General features: G+C 39.7%; 3 protein-coding genes across 3 annotated transcripts; all 3 read left to right on the top strand.

Moving 5' to 3' along the window:
• Positions 1-459: 459 nt before the first annotated feature.
• On the top strand, positions 460-4,340 carry tnfrsf18 (tumor necrosis factor receptor superfamily, member 18). Its single transcript, XM_061785776.1, has 7 exons — positions 460-637; positions 741-875; positions 1,025-1,156; positions 2,264-2,360; positions 2,439-2,509; positions 3,263-3,406; positions 4,198-4,340. The coding sequence occupies exons 1-7, from the start codon at positions 511-513 to the stop codon at positions 4,332-4,334; spliced, it is 843 nt and encodes a 280-aa protein (XP_061641760.1). The 5' UTR covers positions 460-510; the 3' UTR covers positions 4,335-4,340.
• A 95-nt stretch (positions 4,341-4,435) lies between these two features.
• On the top strand, positions 4,436-11,040 carry arl8ba (ADP-ribosylation factor-like 8Ba). The gene is made up of 8 exons (XM_061785777.1): positions 4,436-4,572; positions 5,268-5,609; positions 8,081-8,161; positions 8,256-8,329; positions 8,975-9,068; positions 9,155-9,222; positions 10,179-10,249; positions 10,326-11,040. Exons 2-8 carry the CDS (start codon positions 5,487-5,489, stop codon positions 10,373-10,375), a joined length of 561 nt encoding a protein of 186 aa, XP_061641761.1. The 5' UTR covers positions 4,436-4,572; positions 5,268-5,486; the 3' UTR covers positions 10,376-11,040.
• A 2,477-nt stretch (positions 11,041-13,517) lies between these two features.
• Positions 13,518-20,695, top strand: edem1 (ER degradation enhancer, mannosidase alpha-like 1). Its single transcript, XM_061783847.1, has 12 exons — positions 13,518-14,093; positions 15,674-15,746; positions 15,873-15,976; positions 16,682-16,853; positions 16,930-17,113; positions 17,628-17,802; positions 17,898-18,018; positions 18,120-18,290; positions 18,742-18,815; positions 18,890-18,986; positions 19,064-19,246; positions 19,915-20,695. Exons 1-12 carry the CDS (start codon positions 13,651-13,653, stop codon positions 20,002-20,004), a joined length of 1,887 nt encoding a protein of 628 aa, XP_061639831.1. The 5' UTR covers positions 13,518-13,650; the 3' UTR covers positions 20,005-20,695.
• The last annotated feature ends 494 nt before the right edge of the window (positions 20,696-21,189 follow it).

Raw genomic sequence — 21,189 nt, 5'->3', positions numbered from 1 at the left:
TATACCATAACATACTGCAATATACTATACTGTACTATACTATACTGGACCTTTCCATACTAGAATATGCTATAGTAAGATAGTACCATATTATGCAAACTATTACTATACTTCAGCACTGCTATACTATAGTATATTATACTATAATAATGCCGGCATATTTTTAGTACCTACCTGTAATTACATGTACATATATTATTTTCAATAGACTCTCTGCTTGCTGATAAACATAAGCAATATAAAGATCAGAAAGCATATTTAGATCCATCTAGGTGCTTAACCGCATAACTGCATTTGAAATTGAACAGACTATCCTACTGGGTGTTTTTTCTCAAATGCACTAATCATAGTTCGGAGTTTTGGATTTCTGATTCTTATTATTTCTATTTATTTATTTATTTGCTTTTACAATCTAGTGAATGAGTTCCATTTCTTGGCTCACAGCGGGCAGCCAAGACTCCTCCCACAGCCATCATAAAAACTATACGCAAAAGCAGAGCGCTGTCCAGAATGGTCTCTCTTTACCCCACCTTAGCAACTCTTTATACTTTGTGCATTTGGATTGTCAAATTTGCCGAAGGCTGTCCTGATCTATGGACTCCTATGAACGGGAGATGCTGCAAACAGTGTCCTCCAGGTAAGATGTTCTATAAAAACAACTTGAAAGATTTTCTTTACAGGTGACTTGGTGCCTTCAAGGTGAACACAAGCGTCTCATTTCATCAATTTCTGATTCAAAGGACAATATCTTGAGGAGTTCTGCGCAGAAAAAAAAGAAACCGTCTGTCGCCCGTGTCCTGACAACTCCTTCTCTCCACAACATAACGCCTTTAACAAATGTATGCAATGTAATTCGTGCCGAGGTGCTCACCGAGGTAAGAACTTATCAAGAAAGTGATGGCAACCAAGTATAAGAAAATAAACAAAGCACAATTCAGTGATCAATTTGTGGAGAAAACAATAGCATATGTGGTCAAGACAGAGCTCACAGGAAGTGATGAGTGGAATTATTGTCTTTTGACAGAACACGAAGAGTTATGTTCCCCAACCACAAACGCAAAATGTTCGTGTCACCCTGGTTTCCTGTGTTCTGATGACGCGTGCTCACAATGTGTGGAAAATATATGTGATGCTGGTGAGAAAGCCGTGAAGACAGGTAAGACTGAGAATTTTGATCTTAAAGGAAAAGATATTGCCCAAGGTATGGCCCATTTTGAAATGGTGAATACAGTCATCCCACATTTATCGCGGGGGATACATTCCCGACCCACTTGCGACAAGTGAACGACTGCGATATAAAGAGACGAGCAAAAACCTTTTAAACATATTGTTTTACCCCTCGCACACACTTCAAATACATTCAAACTCACCACAACTAGAGATATGTTTTTTGTATTCAGTTTCGATACCGATACCGATTAGTGGTCGACAAGTGCCATTGGATTAAAAAAAAAGGCTGATGCCGATACGGGTCAAAATGTCGAAGATTGGCGTCGATAATGGGCCTGGCTGATAATCGGTCTATCCCTAATTAAAACACACTTAAACTGAATAAAACACTTTTTAAAGCATTTCTTAGCACACACTCAGTCTCTTGCTGTCAAGAAATGGGAGACAATGGGATGACATCACTTGGAGGAAATAACGTGCACAGTTCTCCCATGAAATGACAACGTGTGCTTGCGTCAAGCGTTTTATTTACTCCCAGTTGAGATTTACTGTAAAAATGGCACAGGTAACAAAAGAGAATTCAAAAACATTTCATGTTTAAACACCGTAATGTCGTCGAATGAAAAAGTCTGCTAGCTTAATACCAACATGTAATGCAAAATGCCATAGGCAGCCCAACGGAAATTAGCATGGATGTTTCGGTAACAAAAGAGAATTTAACATTGTTAATTGAATCACCAAAATGTTCAACCAAACCATACAGTACAACATTACTCGCAGGCCTAGAGCCTCTCTGCTCTGTGGGAACAAGAAGCATTACTGCAGCTTAGCAGAGGATATTCTCTGCTTCTTCTTTTTGCTTCTTAATTGCGCTGCATCTCCTTCCAGTAGACCTCAATGCTGCCCAGCATACGTACAATAGTACGACACTGAAGGCGCGCAACTCTAAATTCGGACTTGCCTTATGATAAAAAAAAAAAAAACATAATATATGATCACGATATGGCGGGAGCTCAAAAGATGAAACGGGATTTGGCGAGGGTTCACTGTACACCACTGCAATGCAATACCAATCAACTGCGCCGATCTACAGGATCCGCTGCAGGGCTGAGGCCGTACAAGTGCCAGCCAGCATGCCCTGATCATGAATATTTGGACATGAAAATGAATATCTGCAGGCCAAAACTACAGTAAGAAAACCCACGACAAGCTATAACAATATGCATTACCCAATGGCAGCAATAAGTACTATGTTTCTTGGTCAACAGGTGCAAAAAGGAAGGACTCGTGGAGCAGTTTCCGGGGAACAGAACCCATGACGCAGTTTGCCATAAACGCTGTATGTAGATGCAAAATCAGACTTGGTCTTGGATGACTTTTAGAGTCATTTGTATCGCAAACAACTGGGATTCTGAATTTGTTTTCCTTAAAGACAAGTGGACAACAATGCTTCACCCAAGCACTGAAAATAGTCTCTGAATTTAAGAATGCCAAGTACAGAGTACAATGGTTTTCAACGATCAACAGTCAACGCTAGGGCGTTGCAACGAGGTGAGCGGCTACTTGCTCTCAAGCAGTCCAGAATCTGAGGAGAAAAGTGAGTCCCCATTGAAACGAAGTTCGCTCGTGGAGGAAGCACTTCATCACCAAGCCGTCGAATGACACTGGTCATTTGTGTGCGGAAAAAACATTTGAGTATGTGCCGGATACAAGAAGTTATCAGTAGCGAATGCTGATAGTGCCATTAGCAAATGCTAATCTGTGCTAACGCTGCAGCTCTGCTTACCTTTTGGTGTTGACATGATAGTGCTTCCATGTAGCTAGTAGATAGTGGCGGATCTTCACCCAGCCAAGCTTCCAAGTCATAGGCGAAGAAACTCGGTGTGGGAGGCGGTGTTATGCAAAACAGCCACACTTGTACGTCATAATTCAGCAAAATTGTGAAATTGCAGTGCATTCTGGATAATATCAGTCTGACATTCCCTTGATCTTGCTTTTGACTTGGTCTCAGTATATGAGGTCCGCACTACAATGACTCTGGTATCTAGTTTGTTGATGTTTGCAATATGGGGTGTCGATAATGCCTTTTCAGCTGAACTACGACCCGACTCCTCACCAGACACTGACAGAGATGCCCTCTGTGTGACCTGGCGCATCGGATGTGTGTTGCTGGCTCTCATTCTTCTCGTGGTCCTGTCCCTCAACTCTATAAAAGTTGCAAAGAACTGTAGAGCAGGTAGGTTTATGGTCATTTAGTACTTGTACATCAAAATGCTAGACCGTACAGCCCAACATATGATTTGCTAATTCATTCAGAAGCTTGGACTTGGTCCCAGCATCAACCTTTATTTACAGTGCATATATACTGATTTTGAGCAACATAACAATTTTAAACATCTTGACTGTTTTTTTTCTTTTCCGGATGAATTTTAACATCTTTACCGAGTTTTAACATCTTTACCGATTTTTAACATCTTAACCGATTTTTAACATCATTGCCAATTCTTTAATGGTTATTAATTTATTTACTGATTTTTACCATCTTTACTGATTTCTAATGTCTTAACCACCTTAACATGTTTTACTAATTTTGGGCATCTTAACCGATTTTTTTACATCGGAACTCATTTTTTACATCCTAACTGCTTTTTAGCATCTTAAATGCTTTTTAACATCTTTACAGATTTTTAAGATCTTTAACAATTGTTAACATCTTAACGCCTTTTTAACATCTTAACCGATTTTCAACATCTTTGTTGATTTTTAACACCATAACCATATTTTAACAACTTAACCGATTTTTCTTTCATCGTGACTGCTTTTTAACATTTTTGACATTTTTATCGATTTTTTACATCTTAACCGTTTTTTAAAATGTAACAGACCTCACACATGTTGAGGAAAGAAATCAGCATGTGTCCTCATGTTGTGTGTGGTTTATTTGAGATGGACAACGCAACACACTACGCACATTATGATATCTCCACTGACAATACAAGCATAAGTTTCCCGCTACATGTGCTTCAGATAAAACCACTGCTGCCACGCCAGTGACCGTTGATGACTCACAGCTGTCCAAGGAAGAGAGTGGCCTTCAGCGGCTCATCACCCAGACCGATTCCAACAAGAGCCAACTCCAGGAAATAGTCACCACCTTGCAATAGGGATGACAAAAGCAATGTATTGACTTGGATTGGTTTGGTAGCCACACAAATATGAGATACCTCTAGTCTAGTGACAAAGGGCATGTAAATATTTCATACACTGCTTGTTTATTTGTATTTGACGCTTGTTGTTTTATGCCTAACTTCTCTTTTCTATGTTAAGACTCTCTTTCCCTGCAACCAATAGGAGAGCATGATTGAACTGTACCATACTACGATTCTGTTGGGGAAAAAAAAGGTGGGGATAAAAGCTGTAGTTACTTTTACACGGATTACTGCAACTTGAAATTGATTAAAAATGTTCAGTAACAAAAAGGCAGTCTTAGGGTTGTACATACACTGGTACATAAAAATTCAAATGCCTGAAAAAATATTAGTAAAAAGAACACACAACTCCAAAATTGTTGAAATTATTTTCTTGAAGATTTTTCTTTTTCTAAAACCCCCCCCCCCCAAAAAAAACAAAAAAAAAACTACACAGTATTCTCATAGATTTACAACCTTTTTTTCCTGGTAATGTTATTATGTCATTTTGGAAACATAGGACTTTTTTTCTCAAAAAAAAAACAAAAAAAACAAAAAAAAACATCCTTTTTCCTCATAGAATTAGGATTTCAATATCAAAAGTATTCACGCCCCCCCATCCAAAATATGACTTTAAAAAAATATACAACGTCAATGCCGAAAATATACAATTTATCTTGAAAACATAACCCCCCCCCCCCCCCCAGAAGATATGACTTTAATTTTATGAAATTATGATTTAAGACTAGAAAATATACAACTTTCTCTGAAAGTTCTATTTTTTGAAAGTTGATTGTCTTTTTTAATTTTCAAGCTGGGTATAAATTTGATTAATTCATTTGCACTACAATCAATTATTATAATTTTTTATTTTATTGTTTTTTTTTTTGTTTTTTTTTTTTGTTTTAGTTTTTTTTTACAACGGAAAATCGTTTGGAATGCAGACTGGTTCTGAGTTTCGATCTGGTGCCTCCCCCTCCGCCTTGAGCGGCGCTGCCTCTCCCTCTCTGCCCCAGACTGGTGATCACATGACGGCCTGGCTGCATCCCACTCCCCCTCCCTCGCTGGAAAAGCCCAACCAAACATCTGACAGGGAGGGAAGAGGCGAGCCACCACCGATTTCCCAAGATGCTGGCACTAATAAACCGGCTTTTAGACTGGTTCAAGTCCCTCTTTTGGAAGGAGGAGATGGAGCTGACCCTGGTCGGCCTCCAGTATTCTGGAAAAACGACGTTCGTCAACGTAATCGCCGTAAGTCTCCACCTGCAAGCTACGGCTAAATAGCCTAATGCTAATAGCATTAGCGCTAATGATGAGACAACGAAGACGAGGAAGAAGTCGTCGCTTTACTCTCCGTTTCCGCGGGTCAGACATCATGTCATGTTACCCCGTTGGCCTTCTACCCTCACGAAAAAAAGTGAACTTTAATTAAAAAACAAAAAACAAAAAACGTCACATTGCTTGCTCGGAATTGAATGAGTTAAAATGGCTAGCACGCTAAAGCTAAAGTGTGTGGCTTTGAGCTTATGACCCAGTATGTGAAAACGGCACACTTTTACTTTAAAAACACACAATTGTCATTTAATTACACACACAGTGTGTATAGTAAAAATAGTGTTTAGGTAACTTAAAAGTAATATATATATATTTTTTAAATAGTGTCTTTTCCAAGGTAAATTCATATTACGAGAGTATGGATGTATATTTTTGAGTAATAAAAAATGTGTATTTCTGAGCAATTCGATTTCAAGAGCTAATTTTAGGAGAAAAAAGTTATATTTTTAAGAAGTCTGTTTTAAAGATGTATATTTTCGATGTTAAAGTCGTAATTCTGTGAAGATAGTTGTATATATTCCCCAAAAGTTATACAGTGTATTTTTTAAAAACAGTAAATTTTTCATATTCAAGTTGCAATATTGTGTAATACTAATTTGAGAATAGTTGTTGTTGAGCAGAATGATACAGATTTTTGACTTGAGGTAAAAGTTTTTTTTAGATTGCAATATTAATTACCAAATGGCAGTAATATGTACTGTATGTTATTAATTAATTTTACAAGAACAAAGTTGGATAGTGTAGAATTATTTTTAAATATTTTTGAGAAAGTTGTATATTTTCAAGATATTTTTCATTTTATGAGTGTTGTGTATTTTCGATAAAGTTGTATATTTTTTAAAATAAAAAGTATATTTTTGAGACCAACGTTGTAATATTACGAGAATAGTAGTATTTTTGAGAATCTTTTTTATATTTTGGAGAAAAAAGTGGTATATTTTTTACATAGAAGTCATAATATTATGAGAGTTCAATTGTATGTTTTTTGGTGAATATTTGTGTATTTTCAAGAAAAAAAGTTGCATCTTTTCAAGATTAAAATTTTATTATAGTAGTCATATTTTTGCCAAAAATTTATATTTTTCTAGATTATAGTTGTAGAATTAAGTCATCTTTTGGAGAAAACATTTTATATTTTTGAGAATAAAAGTTGTATATTTCAAAGATTAAAATCAGCATTTTACAAGAATAAAGTCACATTTACATATAGTCATAATTTCATTAGAATCAAGTAAGATATTTTTGAAAAATGTTTATATTTTCAAGATTTAAATCAGAATTTGACGAGTATAGTAATTTTTGAGAAATTGTTTTAAAGTTGGATATTTTTGAGAAAAAAAGTTGGATATTTTCAAGGGGAAAAAAATATTTTGCAACACTAAAGTCATATTTTCGAGAGGTTTTTATTTTATGAGAATAAAGTTTGATCTTTTGAAGAAAAATGTATTTTCGAGATTAGTTGTAATTTTACGAGAAAATACTAATATATTTTTGTCAAAAAAGTTGTACATTTTCAAGAAATAAAATGGTATATTTTCAAGACAAAATGTTATTTGTCACAAGAAAATAAGCAATAATACTGTATTAATGTATATTTTACAAGATGCTCAAGTAACCTTGTCACTGAAGTTGAGTTGCGTCCACTTCCCTCTGTTGCAACCTCTGGGATGGCTCAATCTTTTACTTTTAATAGTAGTCATTGTAACAGTCATGGCCTGTTTTTAATCTGATGTGGTGCTACTGGTGTTCAATTTTAATTTGATTTATTATACTCAATGTCATCACGCAAGGTGGAATTCAACTTCACACGCGCTTGTATATTTAAAAAAAAAAAAAAAAAAGACATAAAGATGAGCCCCATTTTGTATACATGTGAAATACCTTAGCCTTAAAATGGTTGGTTGGGTTGGGGTTCTCTTCCACCCACCAAATGGTTGTGAGACTTCCTCTAGTCATAAGACTATTGCATTCATTTCCACTTATCTGTGTCAGGTGACTGCGTGTAGTCATGTGCTGTTTTTGTGCGGATGTAATCCAGTACGTCTGTGTAGACACTAGATGTCGTGCTTACACGCAGGCCCAAAGAAATGATGATTTATTGAAGACTAAATTGTCCATAGGTGTGAGTGGTTGTTTGTCTATTCGTGCCCTGCAATTGGCTGGTGACCAGTCAAAGTGTGGTGTCACCCTCTTTTCTTTCAACAAACTAGTAAATTTAGCAGGAACAAATTAGAGTAATTTGTTGTTCCAAAAGTGCAGTATCTTTCCCCCCCCCAGTGTAATGACACATGCCATAGAAAATGGATGGATGGATGATGACGTGATTGTTAATTTCACCCAGAGTCAGTCAGCAAAAGTCTCAAATCTATCCATGTGTCTCCTTTCAGTCAGGCCATTTCAGCGAAGACATGATCCCCACAGTTGGATTCAACATGAGGAAAGTCACTAAAGGAAACGTCACCATCAAGGTCGGTATTTCCAGCATCCGGCTTTTTTTTTTGGGAGAATTCAATTTTTGTGTTGTTTCTACAAAGAGGAAGTGGCGGCACATTTTCTCTGCAGATCTGGGACATTGGAGGGCAGCCGCGGTTTCGGAGCATGTGGGAGCGCTACTGTCGGGGTGTCAACGCCATTGTGTAAGTACTACTTAAGGAGGTTACCCTGTGATTCAAATAGTACCGCTTTATGGGAGCCTTCTGATGTGGTACCGATACCTACATGGTGGGCCTAGAATTATATTTGGAAGAAATTTGTCCCATTGGATGGATAAAAAAAATCTATAAATAAAAAATCTCTTGTGCAGTCAATTTTCAGTAAATTTTAACAGTTGTAACTGTCATACGAGTGACCGATTAATCGCCCGATATTAGCCCTTTGCAAGTAGGCAAAATACTAAATTATTTTAATAATAAAAATACATTTTTTTCCCTTAAATTTCTTTAATCTCATATAGCATTTTACAAATGTAATGAGTGTTGCAAAAGAAGGCAAATACATTTATAGTAATAACTTAAATTAATTTAATTAATAGAATTTAGAATTTATCCTGCGCAGGTTTCATACACACACTGGTGATTTTTAGAGGCACGTTTTTATTATCCTCCAATCTTGGCATCTCTGGTAGATGCTTTTGACTGTGTCACACTGTTGTTATGTCGAGCTAGTCGCAAATATAATGCGATACAGTGATATAAACAAGACCCGTTGCCTTGGAAACGCAAACCCGGTGAGGGTTTCGAAAGCTGAAATGAACCGTACTGCTCCGTGGTGCTCACTTTCAGATACATGGTGGATGCAGCAGACCGAGATAAGGTGGAGGCGTCGAGGAACGAGCTTCACAATCTATTAGACAAATCTCAGTTGCAAGGGATCCCCGTGAGTATCTCTTTCCACACCGGCACCACATACTAAAAATCTGTGACAACCTGCTCCACTAAGTGTCACTCGTCTTGTCTCGATAGGTTTTGGTGCTGGGGAACAAAAGAGACCTGCCCACCGCTTTAGATGAAAAACAGCTCATTGAGAAAATGTAAGGCAACACTTCAGGGGGCTCGGCGGTTTATGGCAAAGTTCTGCTTAGCCCGTAACTACGTGGGGTTAGAGTGTCTGCATCATAGTCAGAGGTTCCGGGTTCGAATCCATGTGTTGTGGGGGTTTTTCTTCGGGTATTCCAGCTTCCTCCCACACCCCCAAAACATGCATGTTAGGTTCATTTAAGACTAAATTGTCCATATGCGTGAATGTGAGTGTGAATGGTTGTTGGTCTAAATGTGCCTTGCCCAGGGCGGACCCCACTTCTCTCGCCAAAAACGGCTGGCTTACAGTCCAGCTCACCTTATATCACATAATAACATATCATTTGTCACAGGCCACATTGTCGTCATGGTTTCCCTCGGAGGGCCATTATGACTATGAAACCATATAAATATTTAATTGGTTCAACATATTATCACATATACACAAATTGATGGATAACTAATTTAGAGATCAGAAGTCAAGGATAATAGTTTGTTCAGCTATTGTTCAAGTTACTGTGAAAAGGGGCTTGTTCAGGAAAAAAATGATTTTGCAATCGCTCAACATTTCTCTCTCTTTCACTCTTGCCCGAAGTCGACTGGCATAGGCTCCAGCTCACCCGCTGACCCTAATGAGGTCAACCGCTATAGAAAATGGATGGCTGTGCCCTGTGATTGATTGCCGATAAGTTCAGGGTTGACCCCGCTTCTCTCGCTAAAGGTCGGCGGGGATAGGTTCCAGCACACTGTGATCATGACAAGCGATATAAAAAAATGGATGGTGGGATCACGTTCAACCAGCAAAACTTATGTTTACGTTGAGCAATTCAAGTCAATAACTATAATTTGACATCTTCATCAAGAAACGTCCCAATTTTCTTTCAGATGACAATAACGATCTGGTCTAGTATGTTTTTTAAGCACTGTATATATTTTCGTGTTTGTTCAAAACCAACTCTTCCTTTTTTAGGAATCTGTCAGCCATTCAGGACAGGGAGATATGCTGCTACTCCGTTTCTTGCAAAGAAAAAGACAACATTGGTGAGTTGAGAAAAGAAGTCGCATCTTTCGAATGACTGCTATCATTCGGAATGTTTGTTTTCTGTGCATGTTCCAGATATCACCCTTCAGTGGCTCATTCAGCACTCAAAGTCCAGGAGGAGCTGAAAACGATGAGGGGAAAGATGTTGACGCCAGCTGTTTGCCATGTAACCGTCATGCCACGTCAGACGTGTCCTTAACTCACCAGATGCACTCTTCTGCTTTTTTTTTTGTTTTTCCATTTGTACCACTTACCCACAAACTCTCTGGGAATGCACTACCCCCAAAATGTAATCCTGATACCAAATGAATGACATGTAATTGGCATTATTTGTCCTGTACACTTGGATGATGTGGCTTATGATAATGTTTTGGTTGAAATGGTAAAGCAGCCTTTTAAATTTTTTTTTTTTTTTTTTGCTAATCTGTTTTTCCCTCCATGTACATTATTTTCGATAATTATGTAGTCAAGCAGATCTGTAAAAATAGTATCCAGCTTGTTTGATTTTTAACAGCAATTGCGCGTATGAATATGTGATTCTATTTAAAGTCCGAATGATCAAAAAAAGGAACTCTGCTGCAGGGTTGTGTTGTGTATACTGTGCTCTGTTTTGTAAAAAGTAAGGCTCCCAGCAATCTTTCGTGCTGTGAGTGTGGCGGAATTTAAAGTGCCTTGCGCAAACGTCTCAACTGAAGCAACACGGCATGCGAGGTGTGTGCCTACGGGGGGAAAAAAAGACACCAATCACTTCAATGTATTCAATTAAAGGCTTGCTTTCTAATATATGCACTATATTGTGTGTTTTTTTTTTCTTGTTAGAGCGTGCTATGGCTAACTTGAGGGAAGGGGGTGGGGGGTAAAGTATGGCCCCGGAGCCACAGACGCCCAACTCTATTCTTTAGTCAGGCCCACCAAGCAGTTACATTTTCAAGAGACGTGTAATATTTGTTGCATAAATTTATATGTTCTTCTCCCCCCTAAAATTGGCTCACAAAATTAAAAAAAAAAAAAATCTATTTATCCCATTAAATCTGTAGTTAAACAAATTTACATATTAATATAACATTTTGTGTAATTGGTTAATTGCAAATAATATTTTTTTATTTTTACATCTGATTCAAAATGGCTACTTCGGAATGGCCTGCCAGTGATTCCTGCAGTTGAATAAATCATGTAAATAATCCAAATAATTATTAGCCACCAGCAGCGATCTAAAATATTGGACTCAATTTTTGGCCATATATAATATACTTCCTAAAAAAAAAATTGAGAAAAAAGTCACGTGATGATGACAAATTTATATTTTGTAGAGAAAAAAAGTTATGAATAAAGTGGTATTTTTCTCAAGAAAAACGTATTCTATGACAACAAAGTTGTTTTTCCAAGAAAAAGTCACAATATTATAAAGCAATATCCTCATTTGGTCAAGGATGACGCAGCCGCTAATGCACTGCGCTAACAAAATGTGCATTCATACAAAAGCTGCCATCGGCGACAACGGAGGCAACGTTGAAGCTTAAAACATTCACTGCCATTGACGACTTTAGAAGTCAATTATCCATGTTAACTGGGAAGTAGTGTTGTTTTCGTTCAGAAGAACGAATCTGAACCGAATCCGTTTCTGAAATTATTCGTTCTTTTATCTTGGCCGCCACCCGCCGCCGTCAGGCAAGCAAGTCGGCTGTGAGCGGAAACGGAACTGCTGAAGCGTTCTGATCCGCCAGCGTTGTCACTCACTTCGGCGAATGACCAATGAGCAGCCAGCGTCAGGCAGCGCCGTGCAAGCGGGGGAGGGACTTAAGTGAATTGAGTGATTCGTTCAGTGAACTGGTGTACTGAGGAACTGAAGAGTGATTCGTTCGTGGAACTTCTTTATTTGTGATCCGCTAAGGAGCGATGTACTAGTTACTAGTACGACCAGTGATTGGTTTGCGCAAGGAACGACGTACTACGCAGTGAACGTACTCATGAGTGATTTTAAGCGCAAGTCCTGACGTGGGGATAGCTTTCACTAGCAGCCGTTTCTTCAAGCTAACGGCTAATGTTGAGCCAGTCAAGCACATGAAAACAAGCACACATATTGAAAATAAATGTAAATGAATAATACATGTTTTGACGTACACATACATATAATTCCATGTGTCTCTAATGCGATTATTAAAGCTTTTTATTTCATAATATTAATAATAACAACACATTAAACTTCTATAGCACTTCTCAAGACACGCAAAGGCAGAGGTGTCAAACTGGTGGCCCGGGGGCCAGATCTTACAGAGAGAGAGATGGGTAGATGAGTTTATTTATTTATATTTTTTAATTACTTTTCCCCCCGACCTTTCCTAGTTTACAATACATGACAACAACAACGCATAGTCCTTCGGTGAACGTGTTGCGTGAACCTCGGGGATGGATCATTAAATGAGTGAGGAAGCACTTGAATGATTTGGTGAAAAAAAAAGAACTGAACGATTCGGTTAATGACTATTTTGAACGAATTCAGTACACTCAAAAGAACCGCCGTCCCCATCACTACTGGGAAGGCTGGCAGTAAATGAGTTTGATGTGGCGCTTTCATTTTTTGCTGACGTCACAACCACCAATCACCAGGCCCCGCCCTAACCGGACCCCACGCAAGGGTAACAGATATTACAAGAATATTAAAATAAACTTTTAACCAGGGGAAAAAAGTTCAAAAAAATTCAACTTTATTCTCTTAATAATACGTCTATTATTCCGGAAAAGACACCTTTATTCTCTTGAGAAAAAAAAATGGAACCGTTTATTGTACGTCCTTTGTTGCTGAAAACCCCCCACACCTTTCTTTCTGTAATAATAGGCATTTTATTAAAAGAAAAGCAATGACGTGACTGACTCATGTAAGGATGTCAGATTGATGTGATTTATTGCAATCACATAACTTTTTAATTGGCCCAAAGGTAAGGTAGGAAGGAGTAATTAGCTTATTTCGCCTCATTGGCCACAGGTCCCCAAATGTAGGTATGCACTTTTTAAAAAATTGTTCAAAGTTAAAATTTATTGCAAATTATTTTGCGGACCCCCAAGTGCCGGGATCCCGGATGTAAATGAAAGCAACGTGTTTCACAGCTGTCACGCATTTGGCTGTTTCCTATTGGCTCGCATGTTGAACACGTCGGCAGTGTCGAAACACAGCTTACGTGATGGACAGCTTTTCTGACAAATCATTGTACGGAATAGGTTAACGTCACAGTGAGAACTCCAATCACTGGCCCGGATCTTGGGAGGGGCTGGTTTGTTGACAGGAAGCGTGTGGACGAGGACACAGCAGCCACCAAACTTGCGGCTTAAGAAATCGCTTTCGTTTTCTCCGCGCAGGTGTACGCACCCAAATTATGCGTTTTAACAGCGAGCCGGAGCAAAGATGCAATGGCGGTCGCTAGTAGTCGGTGTGGTCGTGCTGAGACTGTCTGTCAGTTTGTGGCTCGCCTTGGGACTCACCGCGTATGTTAGCTTGGGCACCAGCCACTACGGCGGCGGTGCCAAGGAGCCCTCGACCGGGGAGAGGAAAGGCGGCGACTCGTGGTCCCAGCGGATAAGCGGCTACAAACATGAGGAGACCCCCGGGATGTGTGCCAAGGTGGCGGGGGAGTCCCCGAAGAGGTCCTACCTGAGCTTCTTCGACGGCAACAAGGACGACTACGTCCGCAGATACAGCTCCTTCCCGGGCACGTTGAAAGCCACCATGAAGGAGAAGGCCAGAGAAATGTTCTACTTTGGTTATGACAACTACATGAAATATGCTTTCCCCAAAGACGAGCTCAACCCAATTGACTGCGAGGGTAGGGGTCCGGACGTACAGAACCCGTGAGTCGGCCACAAAATTCCCAGAGGTCATTTTGGGCTGGAACATAACGCGTAACGTCTATATCATTTGCATTTCAAATCAAATACGGGAATAATTAAGAGCCCTGCACGTTATGACTCAACGAGGGCTGCAACTCACGATTATTTTTTCCCTTCAGATGAATCAAAGAATTACATAAACAAATGTTATTTCCGTCACTTTATCAAAAAAACCAAAAAATGGACTGCAGGAAATGTAAAAGCACAAATTGATTATGATTGAGTTACTGGTTTGGTCTGCAACGTCAAAAAATAGACAAAAAGAGTAAAAGCAAATTTGCAAATGTGTTGTTTTGATTGAACACAAAGGTAAGCGTTCTGCTTTCGCGGAGGACTACAGAAATCCTTGAATGTTTACTGTTCAGAGGCTGAAATTCTGAGGATTCTGACAGTTTCAAGTTAAACAAGAGCTCAAAACAATGAATCAATTATCCAAATAGTTGCTGATTAATTTGATAATCGATTAGCTGTCCATTAATTGTTGCACCTCTAGTAACAAGCTGACGAAGTTCCTAACCTGTCAGCGGTGGACCTAGCTAAACAAAGAAGAATATCGTAACAGCAAAGACTATTTACAATAAATAAACAAACAAACAAAAAAAAAAACACGTCTTGAGTTGCACAAAAAACAATTTATGGGAATCTTATTGGGACATGGCTGCATATCATTGTAAGTGTCAGTTGACGCTCCAAAATATTCAGTGTTCCTGGTGTAGCATACACATACATTATACTGGTAATTTTGATATGAAACATTCATGGATTGAGCATGTAAATGAAAGTGTTATTTATTCAACTATCAATACAGGAATGTTAAAAAACATAAACAGTCAAACAGAGGGCCTATTTCAATGCACACTGAGTACTTATAGTGTTAAACTTTAAGTAGAACTGCACACCATCGCCCACATTTTTTTCCCTAGAATACTAACTTACTCTTACTTTAACGTAATGTCGATTCATTTGAAATGAAAAAAGTACCGTCTATTGTCAAGCAATAACGAGAATAACGGGGGGGAGTTAACCACCCAGAATCTCCTCACTTATTGCACATACCAGAAATAGCCACTTCTTTCGGTATTACTGCTGTCGTGACAGCTCATGTTTGGATCAGCGACACTACGGGTTCTAGCATAACATCATTGACAAACTCATTTTTGAATGTCTTTGGAACACAAGAATAAAACACAACACATTCGACAAACAAGAAGCGTTTACACTGTGCTCGCTGTATTTGTGTGTATATATTTGCGTTACACACAACTCTGAGAACTAAATAGATGATGAGACGTCAGCGTGCAAGAGGCGCGTAAACTAGTTCATTGTGTGCCGTGCCTGAATGATTGTCGGATTACGAACTTGTTCCAAAAACATGCATATTACATTACAACTCTTTCTCTCCCAAAGTCACCTGGCATATAGTCTCCAGCTCACCCGCGACTCTTAACGAGAAAAAAATCATCAAGAAAAAAAAGATCAATTATCCAATGCATACATGCTTTGTTAATGATTGTTTATGCTTATTTTGCCTTGAATTTCAGCTCCAACATCAACATCAACGACGTTTTGGGAGACTACTCGCTAACGCTCATTGACGCCTTAGACACCTTACTGGTAAGTCATTTTGTTCTCTCAGTACGCAGTTTCTTGTGTGTGTTTTTTGTTTGTTTGTTTGTTTTTTATTTGAAATTTGAATGATGCCACGCAGCCAAAGATCTCATTCGGAGTTCCTCCCCTCAGGTGCTCGGAAATGTCTCCGAGTTCCGGCGGGCCGTCGAGCTGGTTATCGACACCGTGTCTTTTGACAAGGACTCGACGGTGCAGGTTTTTGAGGCCAACATCAGGTACACGCTGCAAAACTACAGGCACAATAATACACATTTTGTTTCATGAATACCTCAGGTGCAAGTGTATATACACTGCAATTTCTCGTGTATAATTCGCTCTGTTCACCCTCAAAATTGACCCCAAAAGTCAGGAAAAGCCTTTTACATACTGTATGCTTACCAAAAGCGCAGAGTCAGTGTTGCTAATTTGGCAAAATGTCTGAGCCCTCCAGCGACTGGTTTTGAAAAAAGTGATTAGAAACGGGCAATGCGTGAAATCATTTTCACATTTGCTTATGACTGGAAAGGCAATCACGAAGTCAATCACCTATTTTATGTTGCAAAAGCAGTCATTTATCGACATGTTCGAAACGTTCGACCCGAGGTATGTGCTTTCGAGCCGTGGAAAGGAAAAAGAAGCACTTTTTTTCTATTCTGTGTGGGGGGGGGGAAATACATTATTTATGTGGGCAAGAAAGAATTTCTAAGCTTGTTTGGTATCAGAAGAAATAAAGCAACTTTTTCAAAGGGAGGAAAATAACTTGTTTTGAATAATGCCATTGACATTTGATTTTTCTACAACCAAAGAGGGGGGGAAAAAAAATCTGAGATTGTATTTCAAAGCCATTATTGCCCAGACTGACTGAGAATTCTTTTAAAATGTGAAAAAACCCCACACAATCCATCTCTTTGAATGATTGTTACTTGTCTCGTTTGGTGAAGGATCTTAGGCAGCCTCATCTCGGCTCACATTCTGCTCACGGACCCCAAGCATCCGTTCGGCAGGGTGAGCTTCGAGGGCTACGATAACCAGCTGCTGCACTTGGCTCACGACCTGGCCGTGCGCCTGCTGCCGGCCTTCGAGAACACCAGCACGGGCATCCCCTACCCTCGGGCGAGTTGGACGCACCTCGGCCCTCACGTCCGCCCTTCGTCATTGCTCATATTTATTTTCTTTTTTCGGATTGCAGGTGAATCTAAAAACCGGAGTCCCGTCCGGCAGCATTAACGAGACGTGTACTGCGGGAGCCGGATCTCTGCTGGTGGAGTTTGGAATTCTGAGCCGCTTGACCGGAGACTCCACGTTTGAATCCGTGGCCCGACAAGCTGTCCGAGCCCTTTGGAAGCTGAGGAACAGCGAAACTGGTCTGCTAGGTACAGTACAGTGTTCACAAATCATTTTTGGAAGCATTTCGCCCAACAAAAGTTCAAAAGTTTCCACTCTTCTTGAAGTTCCACATTTCTCATGAAAATAATCCCACTGAAATGAATATTTTCTTTTCCAAATTTAACTCATCCTTTCATCTCTCTCCGTAGTTAACCGATTCCAACCATTACAACTTAAACATGTTCAGCTCATTTGTGGCATTTTTTTTCCCCACATTCAAAAATTCCCCTATTTTTCAGTATTCCACATTTTCCATGCCAATATTCCCCAAATCAGTGCAGCCGTTTTACATCCTCCTATGTCCAAATGTGCACAATTTCCTATTTTTTACAAATGACTGAGCAATCTAAAGTTGAGAAAATGTCTTGCTCTGTTTGACAATGCGCCAGCAAACGCGATGACTCCAAGCGTCCGTAGGAGGGATGACCACGTGGTCCGTGGCCTGAGATTTTGGAGCGCCACGTACATACTTGTCGCGTTGTGATTCGTTTGCCTGATCAGGCAACATTGTCAACATCCAAACGGGCCACTGGGTGGGCAAGCAGAGCGGTCTGGGCGCCGGCATGGACTCCTTCTACGAGTATCTGCTCAAGTCGTACATCCTATTCGGCGAGAAGGAGGACTACGCCATGTTCCAAGCTGCTTACGAGAGCATCCAGAACCACCTGAGGCGAGGGTGAGGGACCCCCGTTGACAACACGAGCGAAACTCTCTGGTCTTGTCGCTTGCCCGGTTAGCTGCATTACAAGCCTATTCTTGACATTCCCGTAGGCGAGAGTCGTGCAACGAAGGAGAAGGCGACCCGCCCCTCTACGTCAATGTGAACATGATGAGCGGGGAGATCATGAACACGTGGATAGACTCCCTGCAGGCCTTCTTTCCCGGGCTGCAGGTCAGCGTGTGTACGCACAAAAGCACTGCAAAATTGTATTTTTGGGGGGGGGGGGCGAAAACTCTTAAGAAATACAATTTGGGCTGTGCTGTTTGTTTTAGGTGCTAAATGGTGATGTGGAAAATGCCATTTGCCTCCACGCTTTCTACTACGCCATCTGGAAACGCTTCGGGGCTTTGCCAGAGAGGTACAACTGGCAGCGGCAGGCTCCCGATGTCCTCTTTTACCCCCTCAGACCCGAGCTGGTGGAGTCCACCTATCTGCTCTACCAGGTAACCCGCAGTCACTTATCTGACATACAATATATCCAAATAATTGCTATTTAAAAGTAATATATGAGTTTTACTTACTACCATTATTTGTTGAAAACATATTTGTAAATATTCTAATGTAAAAAAAGATTTTGAAATATAGAAAAAAGAAAAAAAAGTGCTGATTACAACACGTTCACGTTAAAATTTTTAATTTCTTTTAAATAAAACATGCTGTATGGTGGGCGTCGGGCGGAATCCCAATATAGCGGGACTGCGAAGCAAGAATCGTGATATAGCGGAGGATTACTGTATCTGTATTCCGTGATAATAAGTTGCAGGGACTCGTGTTCCCGGGTCGGGACTCATTGTTTCCATCACATGTGCATCCTGGGACTCACATAGTCTCAAGTGTAAAATGATCAATGAATTGTATTTATTGTTCATATAATTCTTGCATTTGCTTTTGCAGGCGACCAAAAATCCTTTCTACTTGCACGTTGGAATGGATATTCTTCAGAGCCTTGAAAAAAATACCAAAGTCAGGTGCGTGCGGTCCCGTTAGTCCCTGCTCTTTTATTGTTTTCTTTTATTGTTGATGCGATGTGTATGATTTGCAGATGCGGCTACGCCACCCTCCATCACGTCGTGCACAAATCCAAAGAAGATCGCATGGAGAGTTTCTTCCTCAGCGAAACCTGCAAATACCTTTACTTGGTATGCATTGTAGGAGACAATTACACAACTTCAAACCCGATTGAATGGTTTTTTCCCCCCCCCCTCCCAAACTGCAGCTTTTTGACGAGGACAACCCGCTTCACAAATTGGGTAACAAGTACATCTTCACCACAGAGGGTCACGTGATGCCCGTCGACAAGCGCTTTCGGGAGAAACGACGGGGCGCCAAGTGTCCGCGCGAAGACGACGTGCCGCCTCAGACGGAAAGAATCGAGCAGCCGTCCCGGAACAGCAGCAATGTAAGAATCGCAGCGTTGGCGTTTGTTGTTTTTTCAATATGGTAAATCTCAAGCTTTGCCACATTTTGATTGCAGACGGTGAATATGAGTTCATAACACAATGGATGAAACACAAATGGATGGTTAAAGTTATAGTAGTAGTAGTCGTCAATAATAGTTATAGTAATAGTTGACAATAATAATTTGTTTTATATTTCATAATAATCTTAGTTATTAGCATTTAAAAAATCTAATAATGGTATCAGCAGTTGAAAAGCATCTTTATGCTTATTTTGTTTTATTTTAATAACAATAACAATCATCATCACCTTATTATTACTATTATTAAAACAAGAAAAATAATGGTATAGGTAGCATTTCAAAACCTTTTCAGTGGCACAATTTTTTGAATTTTAATAATAATGAGAACAAAATATTTTATTTTTCATTGGTTGTAATGATAACAATTATAATAATGTTTCATTATTATTAATGAAATACTATTTCTATTAAAATAGCATATTTAGCATTTACATTGAATTTTTTTTTAAAAAAAAAGTGGTATTGGTTTAATAACGTAAAATCAATTTCCATCCAATTACTGGAATAATCGATGTGGTAACTGCTCGACTCATCGATTGTAAATAAGAAATATTCCATGATCCCATCTTGGCCCCACTCCCGCGCAGTGCATCCGGATCCCCGAGGCGCGGCGCTACACTCTGCCGCTGAAGAGCGTCTACATGAGGCAGATCGATCAAATGGTCGGGCTGCTCTGAGTCCCGTTCGCTCGGGCGCAATATGACTATAACGTGCACCGAGAGGTTTTCCCGCTGGACCGCCACTTCCCAGATCTGTGAGCCAATTTCAAGTGTTAAGAGAGTGTGTGCGTGTGCACGTGTCTTTGCGCATGAGGATGTATTCCGAAAAAACCAGAACAACACCTCTTCTATCACAGCGTGAAACGTTCAGTGCCTGTTTGTACTTTTCCCACAAGGGCTGCGCTCCCGTTTTAAATTGCGCCCGCTTACGTCGTCGTCATCTTGCTTTTTCATGTCTTGGGTGTAATCATCAAATGGTAACACATACTACATTTTTGACCACTGTTTTTAAAGTGCCTTCAGTCGTTTTTGTGTTAATCCGCACGTGTTAATCCGTGTACAGATGTTTACAACTACTAATTCAAGCCATATATTTTTACGTGAACATTTTCTTAAGCTGCTTTTTTTTCTGATTTATGAGGAGTGGACTGAGCTGTTGTAATTGCTTCATACCTGCTATAATTGTCTCAGGGTTTAAAGAGAGGGGGGGCGGGGGGGGGGGGGGGAACAAGAACAATCTCACAAGGTAACATAGTTATTGCCTGTAATGCCATAAGGTATTATTATTATTATTATTATTAGAATTCGTTTTTTTATGTGGCACATTTTTTTGAATTTGCTGATTAAAGTTGCTGCAGAGGAACCGGAACACCGTTGATTGTGCATCTGTTATTTTTGGGTTCTACAATTGTACAGACACAGAGATGATTTGAATCCCTAACCCAGACTTGAAACCCAAACCCGAAATGCAGACTTTGGCTTCAAACCCTAATTTGACACCCTAACTTAGACTTGAAACCCTCGGCTTGTAGCCTTCAAACCCTAATTTGAAACCATAAGCCAGGCTTGAAACACTAACTTCAATCCCTGACTTTGGCTTTAAAGCATATTTTGACTCCCTCCCCTTGGATTAAAACCCTACTTTAAAACCCCAACTCACCCTTTAAACCCATCATTTTGAAACCCTACCCTTGGCTTCAAACCCCAATTTGAAGCCCTAACCCAGGCTTGCTATCCTAAATGAAAACCCTAATTTGAAAGGCAGACTTTTGCTTCAAATTCCAATTCAGAGCCCTAACCCAAACTCCAAACCCTAATTTAAAACTCTACCCCTGGCTACCCCAATTTGAAACCCTGACTTTG

This window comes from Phyllopteryx taeniolatus, chromosome 9, assembly GCF_024500385.1.
Source record: "Phyllopteryx taeniolatus isolate TA_2022b chromosome 9, UOR_Ptae_1.2, whole genome shotgun sequence".
In the NCBI taxonomy this organism is placed as follows: Eukaryota; Metazoa; Chordata; class Actinopteri; order Syngnathiformes; family Syngnathidae; genus Phyllopteryx; species Phyllopteryx taeniolatus.
The sequence above is the reverse complement of the archived record's forward strand: the minus strand, read 5'-3'. Positions and strand labels throughout refer to the sequence as shown.

Bases quoted from the DNA above. Each gene is read 5' to 3' on its own strand.
- tnfrsf18 (XM_061785776.1), top strand. From the start codon at position 511: ATGGTCTCTCTTTACCCCACCTTAGCAACTCTTTATACTTTGTGCATT. The intron at 1,157-2,263 runs GTAAGACTGAGA...GCCGATCTACAG, and splicing joins TGAGAAAGCCGTGAAGACAG to GATCCGCTGCAGGGCTGAGG. The intron at 3,407-4,197 runs GTAGGTTTATGG...CATGTGCTTCAG, and splicing joins TGCAAAGAACTGTAGAGCAG to ATAAAACCACTGCTGCCACG.
- arl8ba (XM_061785777.1), top strand. From the start codon at position 5,487: ATGCTGGCACTAATAAACCGGCTTTTAGACTGGTTCAAGTCCCTCTTT. The intron at 9,069-9,154 runs GTGAGTATCTCT...TTGTCTCGATAG, and splicing joins CTCAGTTGCAAGGGATCCCC to GTTTTGGTGCTGGGGAACAA. The intron at 10,250-10,325 runs GTGAGTTGAGAA...TGCATGTTCCAG, and splicing joins CAAAGAAAAAGACAACATTG to ATATCACCCTTCAGTGGCTC.
- edem1 (XM_061783847.1), top strand. From the start codon at position 13,651: ATGCAATGGCGGTCGCTAGTAGTCGGTGTGGTCGTGCTGAGACTGTCT. The intron at 17,803-17,897 runs GTGAGGGACCCC...ACATTCCCGTAG, and splicing joins CAGAACCACCTGAGGCGAGG to GCGAGAGTCGTGCAACGAAG. The intron at 18,019-18,119 runs GTCAGCGTGTGT...TGTTTGTTTTAG, and splicing joins CCTTCTTTCCCGGGCTGCAG to GTGCTAAATGGTGATGTGGA.